The 26332-nt window shown below is 35.0% G+C and overlaps 1 protein-coding gene across 3 annotated transcripts in view; it reads left to right on the top strand.

The window, feature by feature from the left end:
* LOC111044310 (carbonic anhydrase 2) overlaps positions 1 to 26332 on the top strand; it is a 73917-nt gene that overhangs the window by 39325 nt on the left and 8260 nt on the right. For all 3 annotated transcript variants that reach the window (XM_039434862.1, XM_039434861.1, XM_039434860.1), the window contains exons 3-4: positions 11369 to 11413; positions 14686 to 14850. In XM_039434862.1, the coding sequence (XP_039290796.1) occupies positions 11369 to 11413; positions 14686 to 14850 (210 nt within the window). The remainder of the gene's footprint in view (positions 1 to 11368; positions 11414 to 14685; positions 14851 to 26332) is intronic.

Genomic DNA, 26332 nt, shown 5'->3' with positions numbered 1-26332 from the left:
TGGGTCGCGAGTTATTATTTATTTCGAGTTTGCCTCATGAAATACATTATTTTATATAGAGCTAGCAGGTAACCCGTGCTCCGCAAGGGTCTAACTAAAAACTTGCCAAACTAAAAACTTACGTAATGAAATCTCGGATAATTGAAAATAGGCCTATAATCATCCTTGGCAAATTTAGAATCTATATGCGAAATTTCAAGTTCATCAGTTGAGTAGTTGAGAGGTGATGATGCGTCATTCGTGAATTTCACATACCCTACGTGTATCAACCAGTTGTTTCCTTTACTATAGTACAGATTGAAGTGGATAAAGAGCAATAATTAATACGAATGTGAATACGAAGAAATTAAATTGATGTATCAATATATATTTTGATCCATCGATTCCTCTATAATCATTTTACCGCCTCAATGTACAATTATGTTAGAATTTAATCAAACGTCATAATTCTTTAATCCTATTATTGTGCATTCAGCCTTGCTCAAGTCTTACAGTCTTGTTGACTTGTAGTAAAATACATTTTTGCAATTCGATTTGACAATCTCTGTCTCATCATCTTTCAGTAAATCAACTCAGATAAAACTTCTTGTAGGGCCAATTACTATATACATACAATTCATGTCAACGACCTAATGAAATCTCAGCAGTCAGCACTTATTTCTACTACGTGTGCAAATACTAGAATGACATAACAACGAATTATCATTCAAATTCCAGATCCGAATGATTTCACCAACTATCCAAACGCTTTTATTGGCAAGTCTTTCCGCCCGATTTCAGAATAGCAACAAAAAATCTGTGCCTCGAAATCATACAGTAATTCTCGACATAGATATGGAGATCGTAGGATTTATAGATCTCTTGAAGTAGAAATCAGCTCATTAGTTTTCTAATTGGCAAATCCAGTATCTTCGAAAGCAAAGTACTGTATCGTAATATCGTTGAAAAAGCCTGTAGCCAAGCTGCAGTGAGACAGAGAGTATAGTTTCTACACTAGTTGGCAGGGCTTCGTTACTTCATCATCGGTCGTGCGTGGATTGTCTATTCACTTTCAAAATTGAGTTGTCATTTCAGTGTAACGGCAATTTGAACAAGCTGCGGCAATTATTCCGACTCAATTACTGCAATTCCTTACATGATTGTCAATAGTTCGTTCAACTTGCACTAACAACTGCCTTATTAAATTTGGCAACCATGCACCTGGGGCAAATTCTGCCGCACATTTTTTCTTTGACAAAATCCATTATTAGTTTATAGTCCAGTCACTATATACATTGGTGCATGCAATTTATATTGTAGTTCTGATTTTTTAATATATTATTTGGGTACATAAGAGAAGTCAAGAACAAATTTCTTCATGCAAAATTTCCTTGTGCTAGATACAGGGTGGCCCAAAAACCTCGTAATTTCGGCTCATTTTCCAGTTTTCAGCTATTTCTGCCAAATCTCGTAATCGGACAGAAAAATTTGCTCTTGCCTTTTTTTTAGAATATGAAATTCTGAATCAAATAAGATCATGTGGAACTCTCTATCTCCAATGAGTACTGAGTTATGATTTTTCAAAAATGAGTGAAATTTGAAGAGAAAATCAATTTTTGATGAATTTTAGATTTTGATCAACAATTTCTTCCGATTGTTATCATTTAGATGTATAATTCAAAATCCCTCTGGGCGTATTTTTGTGCTCTACAATCTGAGATCGGGTAGAGCGCTCTATCTCATATAGATTTCTAGGTACACCTGACAACAATGCTCCTTGTATTGTGAAAAACACCTAATTTTCAGCTTCAACCATCATCACCAACTACATAGTCTTCACATTGATATTTCGCACAATGACATGAGTTCATAAGATTATGTTCTATGAGAATCACCCGGGCTCATAATATTGTTATATTTCCATAAACCATAAAAATATAAATTTCATTAACTACCTATTATAATTTAAATTCATAGTTTTACAATTTGCTTGCTTATTACACGATTTCTTCTGTTCTTCAAGAGATTGAAGTAATCATACTTGTTTGTCCATATCTTAGCAACTCTCTCAATGCACCTCTTTCGAAAATCTCAATACGAATATCTCTCAAATGCAACTCTCAATAAGTCTTAGACTTAGAACCTATTGAGAAGATCTATTAAGAAGATCTCCTATTGAGAAGATCTATTAAGTCTTATTGAGAGTTGCAATAAGAACCACTTTTGAACCACCCTCATCTCCTTAGCACATGAGTTAGGAATGGGGACTTTGAATATGTTCTCCTTCCAACAAAGTTAGTCTCATTAAAGCTGCAAAGCCAAAAATTTTGTTTAAAACATTCCCTCCAAATTCCTTTGTCAATTTGTCTATTGTTGTAAAAAAAGGAGATTTCACACTCAACACTAAAGCTGCTGCTAAATGTGTAGGGAAATTCGTGAAAGTGTGAAATTATACATCAAATTGAAGAGAATTTAATGTTCTATAAGCTGATAATCAGCATGAACTCTTCCCGTCGATTTATGAAACGTTATAAAAGCAAAAATAGAAAAAAGTTGGTTGCAAACGTGTTTTTTTCAAAAATGTCACACCTTCAAGAGCGGATATATCTCGAAAACTAGAGGAGATATAAGTTGTTGAATGAATATTGCAGGAAATTATGTAAGCTTCAATTTGTTATATGATAGTCAAGTCCTTAGGATACATAGTTTTTGAGTTTTATGTGAGAAACCAAAAAATGGTACATTCAAACCACCCCACCCCCTCAGCACAGTGGGTAGGGGTGGGGACTTTGATACCTTCTTACTACTCTTAACAGAACTGCGGGATCAAAAATTGTGTTTCTAACTTTTCCCTCTATAACCTCTATTTTTTCTTGAAATAGTTGAGTTTCATAAATTATGTTCCTTGTCAAGTTGAAGGTAAAATTATAATAGGTAGTTCATGAAATTAATATAGAATATATATTCTATATATATCTTCTTCTATAGAATCTCGTTGTTATCCATCTCACAAAAAAGTAAGTCCAACACAAATTTTACTCATTGTAAATTCAACAGATATTAGATCAACTCAACTCAGATATGATATTATTCTCCAATATCCTCAAGAAATTCAAATAATCAAAAGAAACTCAGAGAACTCAAATTAATAATGACCCTGGAGCTACAGTATTACAATAGTGGTTTTTTATAGCACCTAGTTGAAGACTAATAAGCTATTCTATTTTGACTTTAACTGATAAGAGAATAATAGTGATAGCTTAAATCTAATGGTCAATGTACAGTGGAATATGTCAGTAGAGAGCTACGTTTTATACTTTCATAGTGTCCCCTGCTCGAGGTAACCATTGATTTAAATTGATAGACTGTCAAAAGGCAATAAACTGCCTTATACAGACCTTCATCCACACACAAACCAGAGGAATGTTATAGCTCTCCATTTTCAGTGATTCAACACCAATATCCAAGCAGACTGTCAATCCAGCAAACGCCTTCTTTCAACGCCAGTGGAAAAAAGTAATAAACTTTTAACAAATGCAGCACCTCCGCGCTACACATTTTAATTTAGCAGGATTTGAATACTAATGCCGCATTGTTCAGATCCTGGCAAGCGTGCAAATTAAAAATTCTGCACCGTTTGTTGCGTAAGAAAACTTTGGACCATAACTTATCACCCGGCAGATAAAGCAGCATTTGTTCTATTTTTTCAACAATCCAGAATACATTAATATCTATTATTTATGTCCGGTTAAGACTTGAGACATGTGCATGTCAGTGTGATGAAGTAAATGCACTTCATCAGTGGCAACAGCGTGATGGTCTACTCCAAAAACGTTTCAGACCCAAGGTTAATTACGATGTTGGTCTAATTGCAGAGTCCGTCTCTTTTGTGCTCTAATCTTGTTCAGCTAAAGACGCTCACATTCAATAAATAACGACTGAGACATTAAAAATAAACTTTTTTTCCAAAGAATATCAACACTACAAATTATCATCATTAATGCTAGATTGATATAAAGCTCTTTATTCACACCCCAATAATTATTATTGTTGATAGTAAACTGCATGTTTTCAAGTACTGCTGGAAGTCTAAGCAAATTATATAAGATTCGAATATATCTAATTAAATACACATCACGAAGGATGATTCATAATACGAGTATGTTAGACCTTATAAGGATTCATTACTAGGGAAATAAAGATAGATAATACAATCATCAATACTACATTAAAAAATTCAATCAGTTTTATTAACTCTATTCAAGAGTTGTCCTCCTAAGTTTTGCTGGATAACCTACCCATCAGGTAAAACTACCCTATTTCTCTCAAGAATCTTATTAACAAGAAAAAACATACTGGAATGAATATTAACTCAAAATCCAATATGGTAACAACCGAGAATAATCAGATGATTAACTCATATTATAGTCAAGCATCTTTAGAGAGATCTCAACGAACTGCATGGATAAGTTGCATTTGGATAAGTTGCGAAAAGGTTGAACACTTTGAAAGTTCAATTTACTTTGAAATGTCAGCTGTATAAGTTACTGAAGAATAATGGATAAGTTGCGAAAAGGTTGAACACTTTGAAAGTTCAATTTACTTTGAAATGTCAGCTGTATAAGTTACTGAAGAATAATATTCATGTCTTCAAACTTGCAACAAAAAGTAAGATCAATGATGTGCTTGAGATATGTCAATTATCGTTTGTCTTCATTTGTTTCTAAGTTGAAGTTGTCAAGTTCCTCATTATATTCAGACATATTTGAATATTATTTTTGTAGCTACTTTATCTGTATTTTTGAATCAATATAATCACCTATAATTTCATTTTTTGAGTAAACCCGAATGCATCCTGGGTAATCGGGCGCACTCCCATTCACAGAAAGATCTTGTCGGAATGTACTTTCATTTTTCTTTGACGTGGAGCTGGGCCAAATTGTTGTGCGAGCAGCAGGCTTGTGGCGGAATTGCAAGTGAGGCTATTATTAAAACTTGATTTCGAGTGTAAGCTTGATGACCGTTGTAAAAGTAAAAGTGCAGGGCAGTTGCGGTGCGGCATGCAGTCCGCAGTCCGCAGTGCAAGTGCACCAAATAGTCTGCAGCACAGCATCCACATCGTTAGCAATGAAGGCAGCATGTTCTGAGGTTGAACGATTATTGCAATCCAATTGGCTGAAATTCACCAGACTATTCGATATCTTACTTCCACTCCACAACTCAAGTGCAGTTGGCCCATATAGTAGGGTTCCACGTGGATGAATTGATTGATTCAAAACCAGTAATTGATTCTCTTATTGGCAGTTTTATTCAATCAAGCACTGCGAACAGTGATTGACTTTAAAGTGCTTTCATCAGTATAACTTTGAATTTTGATATCAAGGGAAGGTATCAAGGGGTAAGGTAGGTGATACAATACATAATCTAAACTTTCGCGAATGAAAAATTCGCGAATTTTGTGGCGCAGAAACTGAGGTTTGATCGGCAACGAACTAAAGGAATTGAATGTTTCGATGAAATTGAAGTAAATTATGTACGCCCGAATGTTCAAATTATATTATCTATATACTATCAGAGAAAACTCCTATAATTATTATATTATAGCTATTATTAATTCTGTGATACTATATATTAAGATGTATTACTACTATGATCGAATTCTGATTAACCGAATATTATAATATTATATAATTATAATAGTATTATTTATTATATACTTGATATATAACCATGTTATGATAACCAAACTTCTCTAGTGCTCTGTTAATTATAACGGCTACAATAGTAAAAAATATGTTTTTTCTTGTATTTCTATTCTCTCTGTGATCTTTCATCTATCTATTCAACATCATATTTTCCTCTTTCATATACCCTCTACCTTCACGATGGGATTTCCAACCATTCGTTCTAAACTCGTCAATCATCTTATTCCTTTTTCCTCTCTTCTCTTATTTGAACATCGCCGACATCCTGCTTAAAACAATAACTTCCTCTCAAAGGTACGATAAATTTTAAAGTCGAATGTGATAAGTAAAGTATTCCTGAGAAGGGATCGAAATTACAAAGAGGTTCACTTGTTAATGAAGATATCATGTTGTGCAGTTGTGCATTGGAACGTGATTAAGACATAAACTTATTTGAACCAACAACTTAGAAACCAACAACTACATTTTGATTTGTTTTAATTCTTGTCTAGCGCGATAAATAGAAATATATTTTTATAATGATCAGCATGATCATTTTGAGAATATAAATTATCATATAATAATAATGTCGAGAAATAATTATAATCGCGTGCCAGGTAATGATTATTTTAGCCACCCTTCAACGCGGAGCGCTTTTATGTAATATCAAAAATTATTATGTTGATACTTGGAGTTTCCAAGTTCAGTTCTCAACTTACAATAAAAGAAATGTAATATGAACTCAGATTTCAAAATAAATTATTCATTCGTAGACTGACGATAAGTCGAACACTGCATTACTCAATATTTTTGTATTGTATTTGAAACAGTTTGAGGACAATTCACGCTCTGTTATCACGTTATTACTCGATTCCAATGTCTATATTTGCCCACAAAATTATCATGGAATGAATTTTCAATGATGGTGATTCATCCCAGTCTAGGAGCGAGTGCACAAATAATTCATTATTATCGCATTGAAATCATTGGTCTCTTACACAATAAGTTGCGAATAACAAGTAATTGAATTATAGTACCTCAGCATTTGCTCGCATATTGGCTCCAATAAAATGCTCTTTGTTAGGCCTACTAAATAAGCAGAAATTATACAGTAATTTCCATGAAGCTCAAAAGTATTTTCAATATTATAGTGAAAAAATGAGTGCCCTCTGTAACATCATGACTATATTATTATGAGTTATGTAGAGTACCATACAGGAGAACCTAGTTTTTGGAATCTTTGTACAATTCCAACTTTTTTCTTGATAAAAATACCTCATTCTGACAGTTTTTACCATAAGTTGCTATTTCAAAGACCCAACTCGACAAAAGTTTCTTACTGTTACAAGATAACTATTATTTTGAGATAAGAATAGTGTAAATATTATTTAGCAAAGTATAGGTTTGGGATTGTCTGAGGTCAGAAATTGTCTGAGGTCTGAGCAACGAATTGTAGTGTCTGACTGAGACGGAATATTTTATTCCAATGGTTCCATTAATTCATATTTTTCTATACAGCATGAATTGCTATCTTATCACCCCGAATCCCAAATGTTGGAAACATATCTTCGATTTATTTAATTGATGAACGTTATTTCCCAACAATAATAATAATAATACTGTATGTGCTACAATGACGCATACTCCATGCTGTTATATTATATTCACTTTAACTTATGTTTGTCCAGTTCATCGTATAATCAATCAATTATTATTTTCATATTGTACTGTGAATATTATCTACGCTTTGGAAAACTAACTTTTCCATAGAGATTTTCAATTGCTATTGATACTGTGAAAGCTTATTTTAAATTGAGAGAAGTTCAAGTGATTTTCATTGTTATGATGAAAACTGTAGTTCCTATGTTGTATCAAAATCTTGTGCTGCTATGAAGTAGTGGAGCATGTACTGACTAGGATATTGGGTTAAACCAATTATAAATCGGTTTTGTAATAACTCGATTCCAAAACCTATTATGTTTACGATAATACTTCCAACAATGCTATTCGAGCCCGTTAACAATGCGCATAAGTGGAGAATACTTTCGCTATCTGTGTGCAGAATGCGTCACAAAAGTGGAAGAGGCAAGACGAAAAGTGGAAAGGAGAGAAATGGAGAAAGACCGAGAAATAGAAGAGAAAGCTAACAAGGAAAAGGTTGAATGAAGCTGTCTCTCAACAAGTGATGTGCGGAACTGACCCAAGACAGCCGGACTTCCTTTTGCCTTGATTACAAACAAAAGTAGGCTAAACTTTAGTTTCAAGACAAAGTAGATGCAAATTTGGCAAATACCATTGCGCACAAACTCTTCAGTAAGTTTTAGTATATAAAATTTACAAAAGTATAGCCTACTGAATCTGTTTTGAGTGAACTTCATCCACAGAATCTGTCAATTGGAAAAATATAGCTCACAGACTCACAGTTTAGTTGGGACAATTCCATATAAAGAATTAGGTCTTAGCATTGTAAGAGAATCAAATGCAAGTGGCTTCCAACTAAATTAGTAAAGTTTCTCCTGGAGCATTAGATCTCATCACTCTCCTCCTTCAAATTTAAAATTGAAATTTTCAACCTAGGGCTTGTTATTAATTTCACATTCAAATCTGAAGTCTAGAGAATTTTCTCAGAAGAGAAGAATTCACTCGCAAAATGTAATATCATCTGTAATGTAATATTGGGCGGATAAAATCCGTCAAATTATAAGTTTGAGCATATTAATTGTTGATGATGATGATGCATTTCTGGAGTCGTTCGACAGATAAAATTTGTTCCAATTGATTTTGAATACTGAAGTCTTCTTCAAAAAATTTATTAATGTACGGTCTCGTCGTAAGATAATGATAGAAATTGAAGATATTGATCGCTGATTATTTGTTATTGATGTGAATAATATTGGATATTTTTTCGTTGATTTGATTAATCAATTAAGATATCAAGGAAGTCTCTTTGAGAGAGGAAGAGTGAATCCAAGCGAGGAAGAAATGGATCAAGTCATCAAAATTGCTCATTGAATGATTCTTATGATACAGTAATCATTTAATGTCGGAAGTTTAGATAGATTGGCATCAATTGGCCAACGCTAATCGGGCCGCTTATGAAATTACACATTCTGAATCGGAAGTTACTTTCACAGAGCATTTCCAACCTGTCTCGCATATCTCTACACATAATTTTCTTGCTGCATGAATTAGCTGTGCTTCCGTAAGAAACCTGCAAGAACTAGCAGCAATCATTTTACTTGTTTTGAATGCCTCTGGTGCTTCTTTCGGAATCTCTGCTAATTTCAATAATAGCTCCGCTTTGAAAGATCCATAAAGGAGTGTTTTGTTTTTGACGAACCGATAAATGACGGAATCTTGCGAATACTCAGTAAATTATTCAAATCATGTCATTCAGGACTTCAGACACCTGGCTCCATTGGTGGTCTACAATGTTGTGTAATGTTACAGTAATGTCCTAGTGAAGAACTTGGAAACAATATATATCAGCCTAATGTAGGCCCCTATACAATGTGGCCTATACTGCACAATCAAAGAGTATAGTCGGAATAAAGAATGAGAACTTTAATCAAAGATGATGAAGGTTTTCTGCCTTATGCCTTTTATAAGACTCTATTATAGTCTTCATAAGTCTTATAAGTATTTTAGAGTGATTAATAAACTCTTTATTTCAGAAGCACTCTTACCAGCAACACTATTTTCAATGCAATCAATTACTGATGAAATTAGCTACAACTGCTATACTTATTGATAGCTAACAAAAATTGGAAATATTTGCTGATAGCACTGATGAAATGAAATCCATTGATAGTCTGTTCATCAAAATTCATATAAATCACTCACAAGACATGCAAGTGATAGAAGCTAAACTTTTTTGAAATATTTGGAAATCTGCAATAATTAATTAATTCTTAAGATATGTAAACCTGTGATCAATCTATAATAGTCACATAATATGCTTGAGAGAGTGCAAATTGAAAGTGTACAATATTGAAAAACCTAAGCAAAAACATTAATTAAAACCAGCAAAACGTAATGGGATACAGGATAGGATACAATCATTTCAATAATGAATGAAGCAACAACTAGCGTTTCTCATAACCAGTGATATTCTCATTCAACGACTCGAATAAGGATGATAGAAACATAAGAATGAGCAGCATATGAATTTCACCCGATTACTATTCCTCCTTATCATCAGCAGATAAAAATATGAATACAATATATACAGTAGAACGCTTGCCAAAAAATTCCAGAGCATCTTCAGGAAGTGCTGATAACAGAATTTGGTATGGAAGTCACCTTGATAACAGCACAAATTGCATTGGCAAAAAGCACCAAAGCTTAGATTCGAAATCGTAAATGGGGTTTGAAGGTGTGTCCAGTGAAGCAGATACGTGCACACAATTTCAAATCAAATTTTTTCCGATAACAAATGAAAGCCAACCGCGCCATTTGAATTGCTAAACGAATTGCAGGCAACAATGACAGGCTGCAGAAATAAAAACAAACACAGGAGTTGCAACAAAGCGTGAGTCTCCTGGCTGTTGTCGTTTATGATGATGGTCATGACTTTGACATTGACCCACAGTTTCCAATCTCTGCTCAGTATAACGGATTCAAATTATTGTAGCTCTCATATTCTATAGTGTTTTCAGTACACTGATGGAAAAACTATTTCTCATTGAGTCTCGCAGTAAATTTCCCTTTTCAAATTATCCCTAAATATTTATATTCATGGATAAGTTGGATTATATTATGTTTTCCATATTAAATTCAAAGCTACTCAGAGTGTAAGAGACGATTCATATATTCGATTTTCAACAGAATTTGTAGAGTTTCTCTGTCAAGTTTTTTCGTGGCATCAACCACATAATATAGATTGTAGATACTTGAATCTTCGTCTTCCAGTCTTTCATCAATTTTCCATTCAAAGTATTTATTTAAATTTCCATACTACGGAGAATATGATTAATTTTTTCGCCTGGAGCTTTCTCCCACTTACAATGATAAAATAGGCTTTGATAGAAAAGGCTGATATATAATATAGGTTGAAACAATAAGTTGAGTGATCATTTATTTATTTCAACAATAAAAATTGAGTGATCATTTCAGTCATTGAGATCATTTGCGATAGAAAGCTACCTATCAGATTCTTTCTTCATCCTCCATTTGAACCATCTCATAAGGTGTACATAGAGCTTGAATTCTGTTGAACAAATATCTAAGATAAACATAGAAGTTGACAATGGTGGAGAAAGCCCAGATTCATTGTGTTGAAAACGTGATGAAGTTAACTCTTGTAGTGAAGTAGCACCAAAGCACAGTATAAAGTATCTATTCTGTGACCTATGTATAAAAGGCATTAGCAAGCATGATTCGATAGCACCTTTAATAGTAATGTGAGCTCACTACGTGCATTCAAAATATTTTCACACTTTCTTCATGGTATTGTGTCATACAACAAGTAACAAGACGGTGTGATATAATCCTGAATCATAAAGTAAGTAAATAGCTTCTCGTTTCTAGTCCATTATAGTATTCGACTTGGGAAAGGAAAGAAAAGTATGTTTAGATTTTATTGCTTCTCCCTTCTCAATTTCAACTCACAAGTTTCCACAGATATTATGTGTAATGGAACGGAATCGTATTAATAATTTCCCAAAAATATTGAAGCTTATAATTTTCCATTATTATTTTTTCAGGTTGCGCAGCCAACTCAGACTTCGGATATGACTCAGATGATACTGGTAAGTCTCTTATAAAACTTGATAATACACTATAGAACATTGTGCTTAGCTCTTCCTTTGATTTGATAATGCTTTGACTATCTCAAACTAATATAATCTTAGTTCTACAATGTTATATTTCAGTTTCACTCTTAGCAGCTCAGTATCAATGACCTACCAATAAAAGCCAGCATCACAACTAAAATGAACCAAGTGGGTTTAAATCCAAATCCAAAAACTTCTGAAGTTTGTAATGGTTGATGTGGAGGTTCATGGTCACGATTGATGGATGAGCAAACCACCGATCGATCAAAGCACTTATACCATCAATTAGAAACTTGCTTCTTCAAACCGTCAGCATTCCTTTTAAATAACGGTAAAGCTTCCTATTCAGTCAATGCTGGCAGTTTAAAGTGAATATCAATATAGGAAGTTAATTCCGAAACTCTGGCATCTGCCCCAGTAGACCAAACTCACAGCAGCCAACTGAACTGAGTTTCGCCTTCCTCTCAAACATATTATCAATATTATTCCAGATGCTCATTTCCATTACGAAAGTATTTCAAATCTAAATGAGTTGTGATTCCATATTGCTATAATTTCTATTTTTAATTGCAGTAATTCAATTACTATATTGTTGGTCTGATTTTTATTTCAAAGTTGCTAGAAAAGAGCTAATAGATCTGGTGAGAAAGAAAAACTATAATATTATTCACCTACCAATATGATAACGGAAATTAATGTTGAAAATGCAAAAACTAAAACATATATTACTGTTATTATTTCTATCACAACTCTTCTCATCTTGTTAGTCGCTAGCACAACTTATCTAATAGAACTAACACCAAATCTTTCAAAGAGAATCTTACTTGAATGAGGACTCATAATAAATTTATTCTGATTGGAAGTAAATCATGATGATAATCGCACAAAGAAGCTGACACGATTATATCCTGGTAAATGCGATTAAAATTCATCAGAAACGACAGAAAGAGTAGAATAATGCATACAATGTATAAAAGTGTGCTAGATGATAGTGTGAGTGTATAACTGGATGATGGAATGATAGTGTATAACTTTTAACATTGGAAAAAATAGCAAACGTAGTTTAATGGAATTAATAAATTTTCGAAGAAATATTGGGGAAATCCAAACAGAACACTCAATAATTCATTTTTAAATTCTGAACAATCATTAATCTTTATACTGAACCAGATGAGGAAAACAGAATTATATATGGCTATATATCGTCTAATGCTGAACCTGAAGAGTGAATCTAGATGATAATACAATGAAGCAATGCTGTGGTGAGAATCCACTTCGAAATGTCAGCATTAGTTGGTGTTATTTATATGGGATGCTAAAATTAAAAAGTAAATCTCATTAAAGCGAAGGAATAAGAATGAACAGGACGAGTAAAATATCAAGAAAATTGATAATGGATTTGTGATGCTCCCATACAGTCAGCTAATATTTCCTTTCTTTGTTTCCCACTGATACTTTCTCATAAATCACACATGCTATAAGCATGAGCATGCGCTAACTTCCTCCCAATCATTCCGCCACTCTCTCACATCACCATTTCCTCACTTCTTTTTCTCTTCTTCCTCCAATTTTTTCAGCCCATTTTTCTCTTTGTCTCTCTACATCTTCTACAAACTTCATAACTTCCGTTTTTCTCCTAATAGCTCCCTCTTTCTTGCTCTTTTGACTCAACTCATTACGTTTCATACAGTTTATGTCTAAAAATTCGACTGAGTCATTGTCAATATTGTAGAATCGTTTCATAATTAAATAAAAAAACACACATATATTGTCAAATTCTACTCTGACTTCAGTTGAATCTGTGTAGAATTTGACAACATATATGTGTGTTTTTATTTAATTCAGTGTATATCTATTTACATTTCAAAGTATATTCATTCTTTCTATTGCATTCCACCCTTTCATCCTACTCTACTGCATTGTGCTTCTCCACCCTTCATACATTCCTTCATCCTCAGTGTATTTAATATCATTTATGCACCAATTCATTACTGCTAATTCCAGCCGGTTACTGAGTTTTTTGCAATTAAGAGAAGTCTGTCGGTCTCCGTTTGACTTTGTGCTTCAGCTTCCGCTCAGCTGCAGCGCCTATTAATATTTTCCTAAAAAATAAAAAAAATAATGCTGAGTCATCCACAACCACATTCACATCAGCTGCCGCCGCCGCATGGCTAATGGACGAGATAGCCATGAGAGACGCATGTGGACAAATGTGTGTCTCAAAAGGGCTCTTTGTTCGTGGGGAAAAGAATTCTAGGAGCTAAAAAGGAAGATGTCCGTTCATATCGGCAGTATGGAAACTACTTCTACTTCTCACAATAACAATCTTAATAAATATCCAAATGAAATTAATCTTCATTTAACAATCATAAATGGTTTTTCTGGTTTATTTTTTCACAAAGATCATATGAATATTCACTCGAAATTGATAAAACAAGTCAATCATCTATCTATTCTTTATTCATTCATACAACAAGTACATCATCGAAATGATAGATAGAGGAAAAATAAGGTAACCCTGTGCTATTCCTCTCCCAAATTTAGATAAGGTTACACATAGTCCGAAATAGGTTAAGTTTTGTAGGTCTTCACTTCACAGAATTTTCAGTCCTTGAATATTTTCACAAGTAGATTTTCAAATTTAGATGGTTCAAAACCAAACATAGAAGAAATATTTCAGATTATTATAACTAAAATTGAGAATATTCACAAATTGAAGAAATAATTTTGAAGAAGTACCGAAAAATAAACTTAATCCTAAAAGTATTTCAAGTACCGTCATGATACTCCATCTGTAAATATGAGTAAATTCTAGATAATTTCATTTATTATTATCATCGAAGATAACATTCGTTGTTAGATGGACTTTGGAGATCAAAGTGTGATCGAGTACAAAAAATATTATCGACAAACGAGAATGAGAATGGGTGAATTAGCTTTGGATAAAGTACCAAAAATTACAAAACTTTTTACTGTTTTCTATACTATTTCTGAAGTTGATGATGATAGATTTAAATTGAAAATAGAGAAACAAACCTTTAGCATGAAATAAGCATACATGAATCGTATGCTTATAGGCTTCTAGTCACAAGTGCTGAAGTCTCTTGGATAGTGATACTTACAGATGGATAGTTTTGTAGGGAGATTCCAAAAATATGGTTTATTGAGTATTAAATTTGAGTATAATAAAATTCGATCGGATTTCTTCTTGTTTTTTAATCTTTTTAAATTTTTGGTGCAATTTCCAGGACCGGACCACTGGGCTGATCACTACCAGGAGTGCTCAGGAAAATTCCAGTCGCCCATTGACATCGAGGAGGATTGGGTGTCTCGGGTCTCCCTCCCCCCTCTACAGTTCACAGGATTCAACGATCTGCCTCTCGAAACAAAGGTCACCAACAACGGTCATACCGGTCAGTTTTATTCACTAATTTCAATTTCATTCATACAAAATTTATCGATTCTTGAATAGCGGTTTACGGAAGAAAAAAGACGATCGTGATTTCTTAAATAGCGGTCAACCGACGAAAAAGAAAACTCCAATCTATGAAGAGCGGTCTACCCAAAAAAATGGAAATACCAGGATTTGGTTGTTTTCAAACTGAGAGCTGTGAGGTTGCTTTTGATTTAATGGATAACACTAGAATTCTCTTGTTCAAATGGACACTGCAAGCTGAGGAAATGCTTTGTTCCAATAGACACGAATTGAGAACTTATGAGATAAGAACATCTCCAAACCAAGAAAGCATACCTTCACATAGTCTCATTTTGTGACCCAAAGATCACTCAAATCACAAGTATAGTAGATTAAAAATTGCTTTATCCCGCCTTTTTTTCACTTTGATTGGAATCGTTGGAACTCAGATTTCCGGATACATTAGTAAAATTCTGGACCTAATATTTTCATAAAAAATTCTACATCATTTTGATGGTGAAGCCATTATATTTGATGATGATGGTGTTCTAACTTGCTATATTTCTGATTGAATTCCTCCAAAAATGCTCTTGAAAAAAGTAATCAACAGTGAATAATCACTGTAATTATTACAGTATGCGCAATCATCTGTAAGAGAATACTGTACAGAATGCCACCCCTTGCACTCGTCGTTCTCTGCAGTAGCGGGCGAAGCTCTGGATTTCGTCAGCAATGTTTCACTGGGAATTCATTATTTCCTATTTTTTAGATATCTTCTTATTCTTGTAATCACAATTTTTAATTATGATTGAGTGTTTAAAAAAGCTTCTATCTTTCAAGAGAACATACCGTGGGAAGTTCGATCCCAATCACCGATGAGGATGACCTCTAGGCATGAGAAATTTGTGCCAAATTCAATTTGATGACCTGCGGTTAATGCAAGTTCAACCATTGTTGTTAGCCTGTCATCGGACAATTGAATCATGTCCCTCAGCCGCCAACTAAAGAGATCATTGCCACTTGTCTCATGACCACAGTCAATTCAACTGTCCCAATCATCAGTTAGTATTGTAAAAAGTTGTTGTCAAATGCATAAATACGCAATACATTTAATTTGAATATACATCAATGATCAACATGCAAAATCGATTATAGCCCAAGCTATCCTATTACCATTAGTGAAACAGCTCCATTGAAATATTTTATCGGATGGGCACGTTACTTTGTTGGTCCCGGCTGAAATATGACAAGTCGAGCCAGGTGGTATATATTCAGGCCAGATGGATCTTCCCACAAGGGACTCCCCTCCAACAAAAGCCATACGAATTTACTTTACTATTGAAATAATATGGAAGAAGTAAATATTTACCTTTACCTTTACCTTTGAACGCTAATTAATAATTTTAGCTAATTTGAACGCTAATTTTAATAACCATAATAAGGTCGTGAATCTGTTAAAAGTATATGCAACTTGAAAACTGACATTAGATTAAAAATATGAATAATACAACAATGTAATGTTCTCAGATTTGTAGAGCTGATGTGAAATGGTGAAGTTTCCCTGTTCCCGATTGCTCACTTTCTTGCTCACCTATCATAATAATTCTCACCTCTTCAAGAATATGTTCTTTCTCTTTCTCCAATTATTCACAGTTTATCAGTATTGAGGTAAGCAGGTAAAGGTGAAATATCTCATCAAGGCTCCTGGCCTCGTTGCCAATGATAAGGATGGGAATGCACTGAGAATTTCTCACAATAATTCCAAAGCATTGCTCTCTGAACAAAGAATAACCGAACACCAAAGCCAAAAGTGAGCTATAAAGAAGTGAGTGATGATTGATTGTCTAGTCAGAAAGTGTTCTCCTCTCTATAGAAGAAGTAGAAGTACTAGAAACTTCAACTGATTGCAACCAATTACTACAACATACATTGTTGTATCGCTTGATCACTTGTTTTTACAACTACAGTTTAAAAAAGACTGAATAAGTATTGATAGTTTTGGGAGACAATGATTTGAAACTTCATAGATTTTGTACTGAATATTTCATGAATTTCTAAATATGACTCTTTCGCTCGGCTTAGAGTTGTACCTTTATTATGGGATAAGTATTATTGGGGTACAATCAGTCCATCTCCGAAGTATAAAAGACCATCATTTTCTTGTATTTCACTCCTTATATTGTGGCAATGTTTTATTTCTCCATGTAACTGTTTAATGTTTGGCTAACCGTTATACAAGAATTCAGTAATCAAAATAAATGTTTCATCTGACGTAGTTTTAGTTTGAAATATTTTATTCAATAAATCAGTGTCATACTTTGGGTATCACTTTATTCCCTCCATAAATGCATCATCTAGAAGAAGTGTAGACATATCCAGAACGGATATCGTGACAAGAATAAAAAACACAATGTTCGTGAGTGGGTATCCTCAGCCAAAAAAGGGTGATTTACGAACCCTTTATGATCAGCCTGTTCAGCCTGTTCAAAAATCTACAGCATCAGCCTGTTCAAAAATCTTCAAACCACTACCAAGCAGCTCTTCATTATCCATTTTATGTTAAACAACTTCATCCTCTACTGGTTCAGTAATTAGAGCACTCAGATTACAGAGAATCGCTCGATACGAAAATTCCAGTCATGTAATCAGTCGACGCGACACAGCTCTAATCATCTATATTTATTGTGTCAATCTTCCAAACTACAATATTCTCATTGCCAGTCCTGTTTCCCAGCTACCCTGAACCCATTCTGAGCAAAACGTCATTCACCCAAGATAAGTGATCCGCAGGAGTAGGTTATAACTGGATATTCCGTCTCCAATAATTGCCACACGGTCACAACTAAGTGGACCATGCGCTGAATCTATCCGAAACAATTATTAGGCCGACCTAATTACAGGCAAACTCAGAGCGTGACAGATAACGGTCAAGAGAACGAACGTGTCGGAATCGTAGCAAGTAACTGTAGGGAACTGCATCAGTTTTGAAGCCCACGAATTTGTCAAGGTCGTCATAAATTTGACAAGTTCAGAGTCAAGAGAAAATTGATGAGATAATTACACTCTAATTGAAATTGTAGCATGGCATGATGATGTCTGATGAGCGGTAATAATTTTGGAGCAGATGAACAAATAGATATTGTTGATACTTGATGGACTGTTGAGTTGTTCAGCCTATGATGTTATAGTAATAGAGAACTGAGAATATATTAGGCTATACAAATAGTAACTGAGAAATATATTATACAAAAATATGCTTATATATGCATCTCCAAATCCAGTCTAGTTGGTAAATGAAACAATGCTGAAGGGAGAGTGGTGTACCTGTATTTTGATTGATTCAATTACTGTATTATTGTTGATTGATATTGTTAAAAATCACTTCTCCACACTCAGATCTTATAACTTCAACTCTGAATCTTCATATCACCCTTGGACTCTAGTAAATAGCTTTATTATCATTAGCACAAACATTCGCTCCAATTATACTGTATAAAGTATTTTTTAATGTTCATTTATAGAATGGGAAGACATAAATATTATAGTCAGATAAGTATGGATCATATAGATTTCCTCACGCTTCCTACATGGATGGGCTCTCAACTCAACTCAGGAATAGGTTCGTGAGTTGCGAGAATACATTCTATGACTACTAATATTAATATTTTGTAACTATATGGTTCTATAGAACCAATTCCATATTAGTACGTGAAAAAATTGAATACCGTAACTTACAAAAATCTATTTTCATTTTCATAAAGCCTTTATGAAAAGAATTGATTCTTGTGATGTTATAGAAAACAAAATATATCCTTTTTCGCTTCCCACTTAAAATGGACGTAAGTATAATAAAAAAGAGTTTATTCAACACCCTATATTACTTAGAAGCTATTTGTTATTGAGATTTTGACTAATAGGCCCGTATTACATTAGGGTAGTGGACCGCCAGAAAGCAACCATTGGCGGTGGCGGCCGAGTGTAGAGCAAGTTCAGACATCAGAACATCAGCAGTGAGACAGAAGGTTTGGTGGCCGGGCTGGCGACTTGAGTGTGATGAGATGAGCGCTATGAGAACTAAGTATGCCTATACTCCCCGACTTCCTCAAAAACTTGGAAGCCCCTTGATGATCGAGACTGATGGCCTAAAGCCGGGTTTAGACGCTCAAGCCATTTACACAAACTGGCTTGCGCAAGCCATTTACACAAACTGGCTTGTGCAAGCCAGTTTGCGCAGTTGAATTTGTGCGTGTGAACGTTGGCTTGAGGCTTGCACAAGCCAAAAAATCTGGCTTGAGCAAATTCTGTTCTGACAGAAAATCGGCTTGCGGTTGGAGTATTGAAATGAGCATTTAAACACTGTTCAAGCCGTTAGCGCAATCTGTCGCACCAAAACTACGTTTTTGCGCATGCACACGCGAATCCTAACCTCAAATTAACCTCTAGTTTGACTTATTGACTGTCTCGTGATTTTTATTTATTATTACTGATTATAGTTTTCTTGCTAAATATTATTATTGCTAGTTCTCAAGTGTATCATAATTAATAGTGTCTATAATATTAGTATTTCATAATAATTAATAAATAAGTTCTTATGGCAAATGAAAAAGAGTTTTTGAGTGAGTTCATAGAAGTTTATGAAAGAAGTAGTTCCTCCTCGTCGATATCACCCATCCTATACTGGGAATGATATGATATAGATCAAAACTGATATTGAAAGATTGATAGGTTAGTAGCTGAAACTCACAAGCCAACTGCACAAACTGAACTGAGCGTGTGAACGGAAGAATTTTATTTCGCTCGTTTGTGCAAATTTGGCTTGCGCAAGCCAGTTTGAGCAAATGGCTTGAGTGTCTAAACCCGGCTTAATATCAATATGTATTGTAACCTTGGTTTGTGCAAGCCAGATTTGTGCAAATATCGTTGTCGTGTAGACCGGGCATAAGTCAAATAGAGATTGCTCGAAAGTCATATGATAAGGCATATGATGCAAAAATGTCAACCAAAGTTTTAGCATCATCGCTGTCACCAAGCAAGTCCACATTGAAATCCGCTGCAAAAAAGACGTTTTCATACCTGACTCCAACACCGATGTGATGGAGGAAAGAGTCAAGTATTTCAAAAAATTCTCCTACATGCTCTTGTCTGGGGATCCTATAGAGGGATATTATTAGTACCTTAGGTCTGGTAAGCTCAATGCACGATGCCTCAAATACCTTTTCTTTATTAAATACATGTAAATCACCTCTAACTTTATATTTAACATCATTTCTCACGAGGATTGCTGAGCCGCCATGATTATCTACTGCCCTAGAGAAACTATCAGCACAAGAGAAACCAGGAATCGAGTTAAGTAGGCTGACATTTGAAGTGTTCAACCAGTGTTCATTAAGACATATTATGGAATGAGTGTGTGGAATTCAGAAAGGAAGACTTGCAGATCATTTCTATTGCTTCTCATTCCACGGATATTGATATGTAGCAGATAAGGAATATCCTTCTTCAAGCTACTTGATGTGTCCCTGGGTTGCGGACCACTCAGGTGAGAGATCATGCCACTGCGCCCCCTCTCAGCCACTTCATTAAAAAAGTCTCCCTTACAGCAGTATTTCTGAATGGCACCCTATCTCTGATCAATTCTGAAAATCTGTTACACAAAATGTGTTTTCCTGACTTGTTTAAGTGTAGTCCATGCCTTGTGAAACCTCCCCTACTTAATCTCTCATTAATGAAGCAGATTCCCAGGTTTTTGACATTCTTTCTTTCAATTGTGTTTATATATTTATGGATGAAATCATTTGCCCTGTCTATTGCCATGTTCAGTTCGGGTTTGTCAAATCGATTAGGAATGGTGGTCACAATCAAGTTGGTTCTTAGACTGATAGGGATCAGGTAATCCAAATTCTCTCTAAACCGGTCGAAGTTTTGTGATTCAGTGTCGTCAATGTCATTTGTACCTCCCATTACTATTATGTAGTCCTTGGCTCCAAAATTTGATGTTTGTTTGTCCGCTCCATTTATCACCTGGCCAAACGTAGCATTTGGCTTATAAAAGACTTGTACATCAGAATTAGGGATTCGAGCTTTGACAATTTCACAGATATCGCATCCATGACTATCAGCTAAGATAAGGATTTTGTTTTTTTCATTTTTTACTCGCTTTTTTTTCTCAGTTCTCGGTTCATCTTCCAGGTGTTCCTGCTCTGCAAAAATCGTTTTGATTGTTTTATTCGGTTTTCCGATTGGTTTTGTTGTTTTCGGTGAAATTCTATCAATGCAATTATTATCGTTGGATGATGCCTCTGATATGGAGTCAGCCAATGAATTGTCTAGTATACTATAATAATTTTTTGTTGCAGTGATCATGGGATTAATGGCTTTGTAATTAGTAGCTGTGTCACCAGGAGAGTAGAAACCTCGGAGATTCTTTACCTCTATCTCCAATGATTTATTTTCGCTCCTCAAGGCAGTATTCTCAGCCTCCAAAACCTCAATGCTTATTTTCATCTGCTCTATCAGCGTTTTATTCTCCATCAATTCCTTGTCAACATCGATTGAATGATCCACTACATCGCTCCATTGCTGTTTGAGTGTAGTTAAATCCTCCTTCAGTTTACTGTTTTCTTTTCTCAACAATACAATAGTTTCATCGTGATCGTCACATGAATGGCTTAAATCAGAATTCAAAGGAGGCGCAGATAAGTTCGGGGTGCTATGTAATTTAGATTCATTGAACATATTGGGAATGGCCGAGAAAATTTCAGCAGTGTCATTGAATGACTTTTCTAAAGCTACGACATTATCAGTAACCAGGCTACCTACTGAGTCATTCAAAGACAACTTAGATCCATTGGCAGTAGCATTCGGTGGATGATTATGGATAATTGTCAGATTTGTCCCCCCAAAGTTTTTTTATTCCCCCAATTTCAACACCCCAACCAGAGTAACATCAATTTCTGCTACCTGCATCGACAATATCTTTTCTAAAAATGATGTGGAAGTCAGCAACGGAATTGTCCTCAGCATGGGGTTCTCTGACCATAAGGGGTTGTTTTTACCCATGTCAGAGAGAGTCACACCTGAGTCAAAAGTTCGAAAAAGTTTGAAAATGAGAAACTTCTCTATTAACAACTTCAAGGTATTCAGAGACAAGCTCTCTGTTGTAAATTGGGATTTCAATGAGTCTCTCACAGTCAATGAGAACTTTGATTGCTTTCTAGGAAAATTCCTGCCTATATTCAATGAAACATTCTGTGCCATTCCTATAAAACAAAATAATAGAAAGGGTTGGATTACTGCTGGAATTGTAATGTCCAGTAGGAAGAAAAGAGAATTACATAAACTGTACATGGAAACACAGGATCAAAACTTTAAAAATTATTACAGATCATATAATAGAATATTCAAAAGTGTCATTAAACTTGCCAAAAGGAAATATCATGAAAAGTACTTAGAGATAGCCAACAACAAAGTAAAGGCCGCATGGGACATAGTGAAATTTGAGCTAGGTAAGCACAAGAATAAAGCAAGTATAATCCCATCCAGAGCAAGAATCAATCCTAGTCCAGTAGCAGAGGATTTTAACAGTTTTTTCATCGATGTTCCAAACCGTGTTGGAAGTACTCACAATCTGCTTGCTTCAACAAGAAACGTGGTAGGTAACTGCAGCTCTAGGATGAGATTTAAACTTCTTAGTCCCAAGCAAGTGGAGGTGCTCATTAAGTCACTTAAAAATAAAAATTCAGCTGGATGGGATGAAATTCCAGTGAAAGTTTTCAGGATGGTTGCTGATATATTGTCTGAACCCTTGTCCAGGATCCTCAACCAGTCTTTTACTGTTGGCGAGTTGGCGAGTATGCACTGGTAAGACCTATTTTCAAGAAAGATGACAAAGAGGACTTGAACAATTACAGACCCATTGCCATCCTCACAGCCTTTTCCAAACTTTTTGAGAAGGCAGCTAATGAACAAATTCTTCATTTTATGAGAGTGAATAATATAGTCTCAAAAACACAATTTGGCTTCTTAAGGGGACTTGATACAGAAGCAGCTCTAATAAAATTTTTCAATACTGTGTCGGCAAGTTTAGACGCCTCCCAGCAGGTATGTGGAGTGCTATGCGATCTGTCAAAAGCATTCGATTGCGTAAATCATGATATTCTTGTTGAAAAGTTGAGAAAATATGGCATTTGGGGAAGGGAGCTGTGGTGGTTCAATTCGTTTTTGAAAGAGAGGATGCAGGCCACCCTAATAAACCATGACAATAAAAATTATCAATCAAAATGGGCTGTAATCAATGCTGGTGTACCACAGGGCTCCATTCTTGGTCCCACATTATTTATTATATACGTAAATGATCTGTCATCTTGCTCTACTAAGCCACTTATTCAGTATGCCGATGACACATCATCTATTATCACTAATTCAAGTTTGAGAGCTGTAGTCACCCAAACACAGGAAGAGCTACTGAATATCAAGAAATGGTTTGCTGCAAATGGTCTGTCTATGAACTCAAGTAAGACCAAGTTCATTACCTTCCAACCCCCCCATTTTGCATCCAGAAACTTCAATGAGTTGGCCGATTTGAGTGTACCCCAGCAGAGCATTGCTGTTGATCTTCTTGGAGTAACACTAGATAGTAGATTGGACTGGTCAGTACACACTCAAAAAATATGCTCCAGGGTTAACTCGGCTATTTTCTCTCTGTGAGTGCTCAAAAACACATTGAGCTTCAAAGCCCTGATGGTGGTATATTACGGTTATCTTTTTCCTTTCCTCAAGTATGGCATAACCCTTTGGGGAAGATCAAAATTCTTCATCCAAGTATTTAGATCTCAGAAAAAAGCATTAAGAGTTATTTTTGGTAAACCCCCCCAATATCCCTGTCGAGAACTATTCCTGAGTAGCAGGATACTTACACTGCCGTCACTGTATATCTTGGAGATCTGTTCATACGTTCACAAAAACCTACCAAACTTCACCCGCAATAATGAAATCCACAGTTACAATACAAGGCACTCAGCCTCCCTATCAGTGGCTGCTCATAGAACCGCCATGTTTGAAAAATCTCCGCAATATATGGGCCCAAAAATATATAATAGATTACCTCAGGATATTAGAGACATGGCGAACTTACGAAGATTCAGAGGAATGTTAAAGAGGCTGTTACTTGAAAGGCCATACTATTCTGTGGATGAGTTTCTGCAGGAGTGATATATTATTGTTCCTTGTCTTAGATTCTTCCCAGGTCCTTGTACATAGGTAATCTTGACTAACTGCGTTTTTATATATACTGTATATATATATTTATTAATATTTCATGTGACTATTGTATAATTACAGTATTTTAATGTATCATGATATGTGTTGAGAACCTCCTTTAGGTTGCTCTTTTTGACTTATCCCCAGTCTGATTATTCGGATGTTTGGGATGCAATAAAAATAATAATAATAGCACAAACATTCGCTCCAATTATACTGTATAAAGTATTTTTTTAATGTTCATTTATAGAATGGGAAGACATAAATATGATAGTCAGATAAGTATGGATCATATAGATTTCCTCACGCTTCCTACATGGATGGGCTCTCAACTCAACTCAGGAATAGGTTCGTGAGTTGCGAGAATACATTCTATGACTACTAATATTAATATTTTGTAACTATATGGTTCTATAGAACCAATTCCATATTAGTACGTGAAAAAATTGAATACCGTAACTTACGAAAATCTATTTTCATTTTCATAAAGCCTTTATGAAAAGAATTGATTCTTGTGATGTTATAGAAAACAAAATATATCCTTTTTCGCTTCCCACTTAAAAATGGACGTAAGTATAATAAAAAAGAGTTTATTCAACACCCTATATTACTTAGAAGCTATTTGTTATTGAGATTTTGACTAATAGGCCCGTATTACATTAGGGTAGTGGACCGCCAGAAAGCAACCATTGGCGGTGGCGGCCGAGTGTAGAGCAAGTTCAGACATCAGAACATCAGCAGTGAGACAGAAGGTTTGGTGGCCGGGCTGGCGACTTGAGTGTGATGAGATGAGCGCTATGAGAACTAAGTATGCCTATACTCCCCGACTTCCTCAAAAACTTGGAAGCCCCTTGATGATCGAGACTGGTGGCCTAAAGCCGGGTTTAGACGCTCAAGCCATTTACACAAACTGGCTTGCGCAAGCCAGTTTGCGCAGTTGAATTTGTGCATGTGAACGTTGGCTTGAGGCTTGCGCAAGCCAAAAAATCTGGCTTGAGCAAATTCTGTTCTGACAGAAAATCGGCTTGCGGTTGGAGTATTGAAATGAGCATTTAAACACTGTTCAAGCCGTTAGCGCAATCTGTCGCACCAAAACTACGTTTTTGCGCATGCGCACGCGAATCCTAACCTCAAATTAACCTCTAGTTTGACTTATTGACTGTCTCGTGATTTTTATTTATTATTACTGATTATAGTTTTCTTGCTAAATATTATTATTGCTAGTTCTCAAGTGTATCATAATTAATAGTGTCTATAATATTAGTATTTCATAATAATTAATAAATAAGTTCTTATGGCAAATGAAAAAGAGTTTTTGAGTGAGTTCATAGAAGTTTATGAAAGAAGTAGTTCCTCCTCGTCGATATCACCCATCCTATACTGGGAATGATATGATATAGATCAAAACTGATATTGAAAGATTGATAGGTTAGTAGCTGAAACTCACAAGCCAACTGCACAAACTGAACTGAGCGTGTGAACGGAAGAATTTTATTTCGCTCGTTTGTGCAAATTTGGCTTGCGCAAGCCAGTTTGAGCAAATGGCTTGAGCGTCTAAACCCGGCTTAATATCAATATGTATTGTAACCTTGGTTTGCACAAGCCAGATTTGCGCAAATATCGTTGTCGTGTAGACCGGGCATAAGTCAAATAGAGATTGCTCGAAAACACACGTGTTGCTTTCTTGTTAATTTTCAATATATATACATGTGAAGTGTAGGCCTACTCGTAGATACAATAATGATCTGATTGATTTGCAACCAATCAGTCACACAATAGATCAACATTGGATAGATAAATCAGTTCCCAGTAACATCGACTATCAACTTATAAACTATATTGTCGACAACTGGACAACTTGTCAGAAGAATGACAATATACTAAGACAATTAACATACAGTAGAAAATGTTAATAGAGTTACATTCTACTCTCAAATTCAAATAAACTTCAAGAATACAACTATCAATTAGGCTTTGATAGGTCACGCATATTATGTAAAGGAGTACTGGTGAAATTCTAGGAAAATTCCATTCAATTGTTGTTGGCCTTATTGCAAAAGGATAATTTCAAAATATATATGCTGGGAAATTGGATTACAGCGTTTCAATAGAGAATCAACTTATGTAATCAATCACTGTTAACAATAGGCGAATCATTCATTAATTTATTGATTCAAGAATGAATGATTCTCTGATGATTCTATCAATGAATGTATATCCTA

This window comes from Nilaparvata lugens, chromosome 8 (assembly GCF_014356525.2).
Source record: "Nilaparvata lugens isolate BPH chromosome 8, ASM1435652v1, whole genome shotgun sequence".
NCBI lineage: Eukaryota > Metazoa > Arthropoda > Insecta > Hemiptera > Delphacidae > Nilaparvata > Nilaparvata lugens.
The sequence above is the reverse complement of the archived record's forward strand: the minus strand, read 5'-3'. Positions and strand labels throughout refer to the sequence as shown.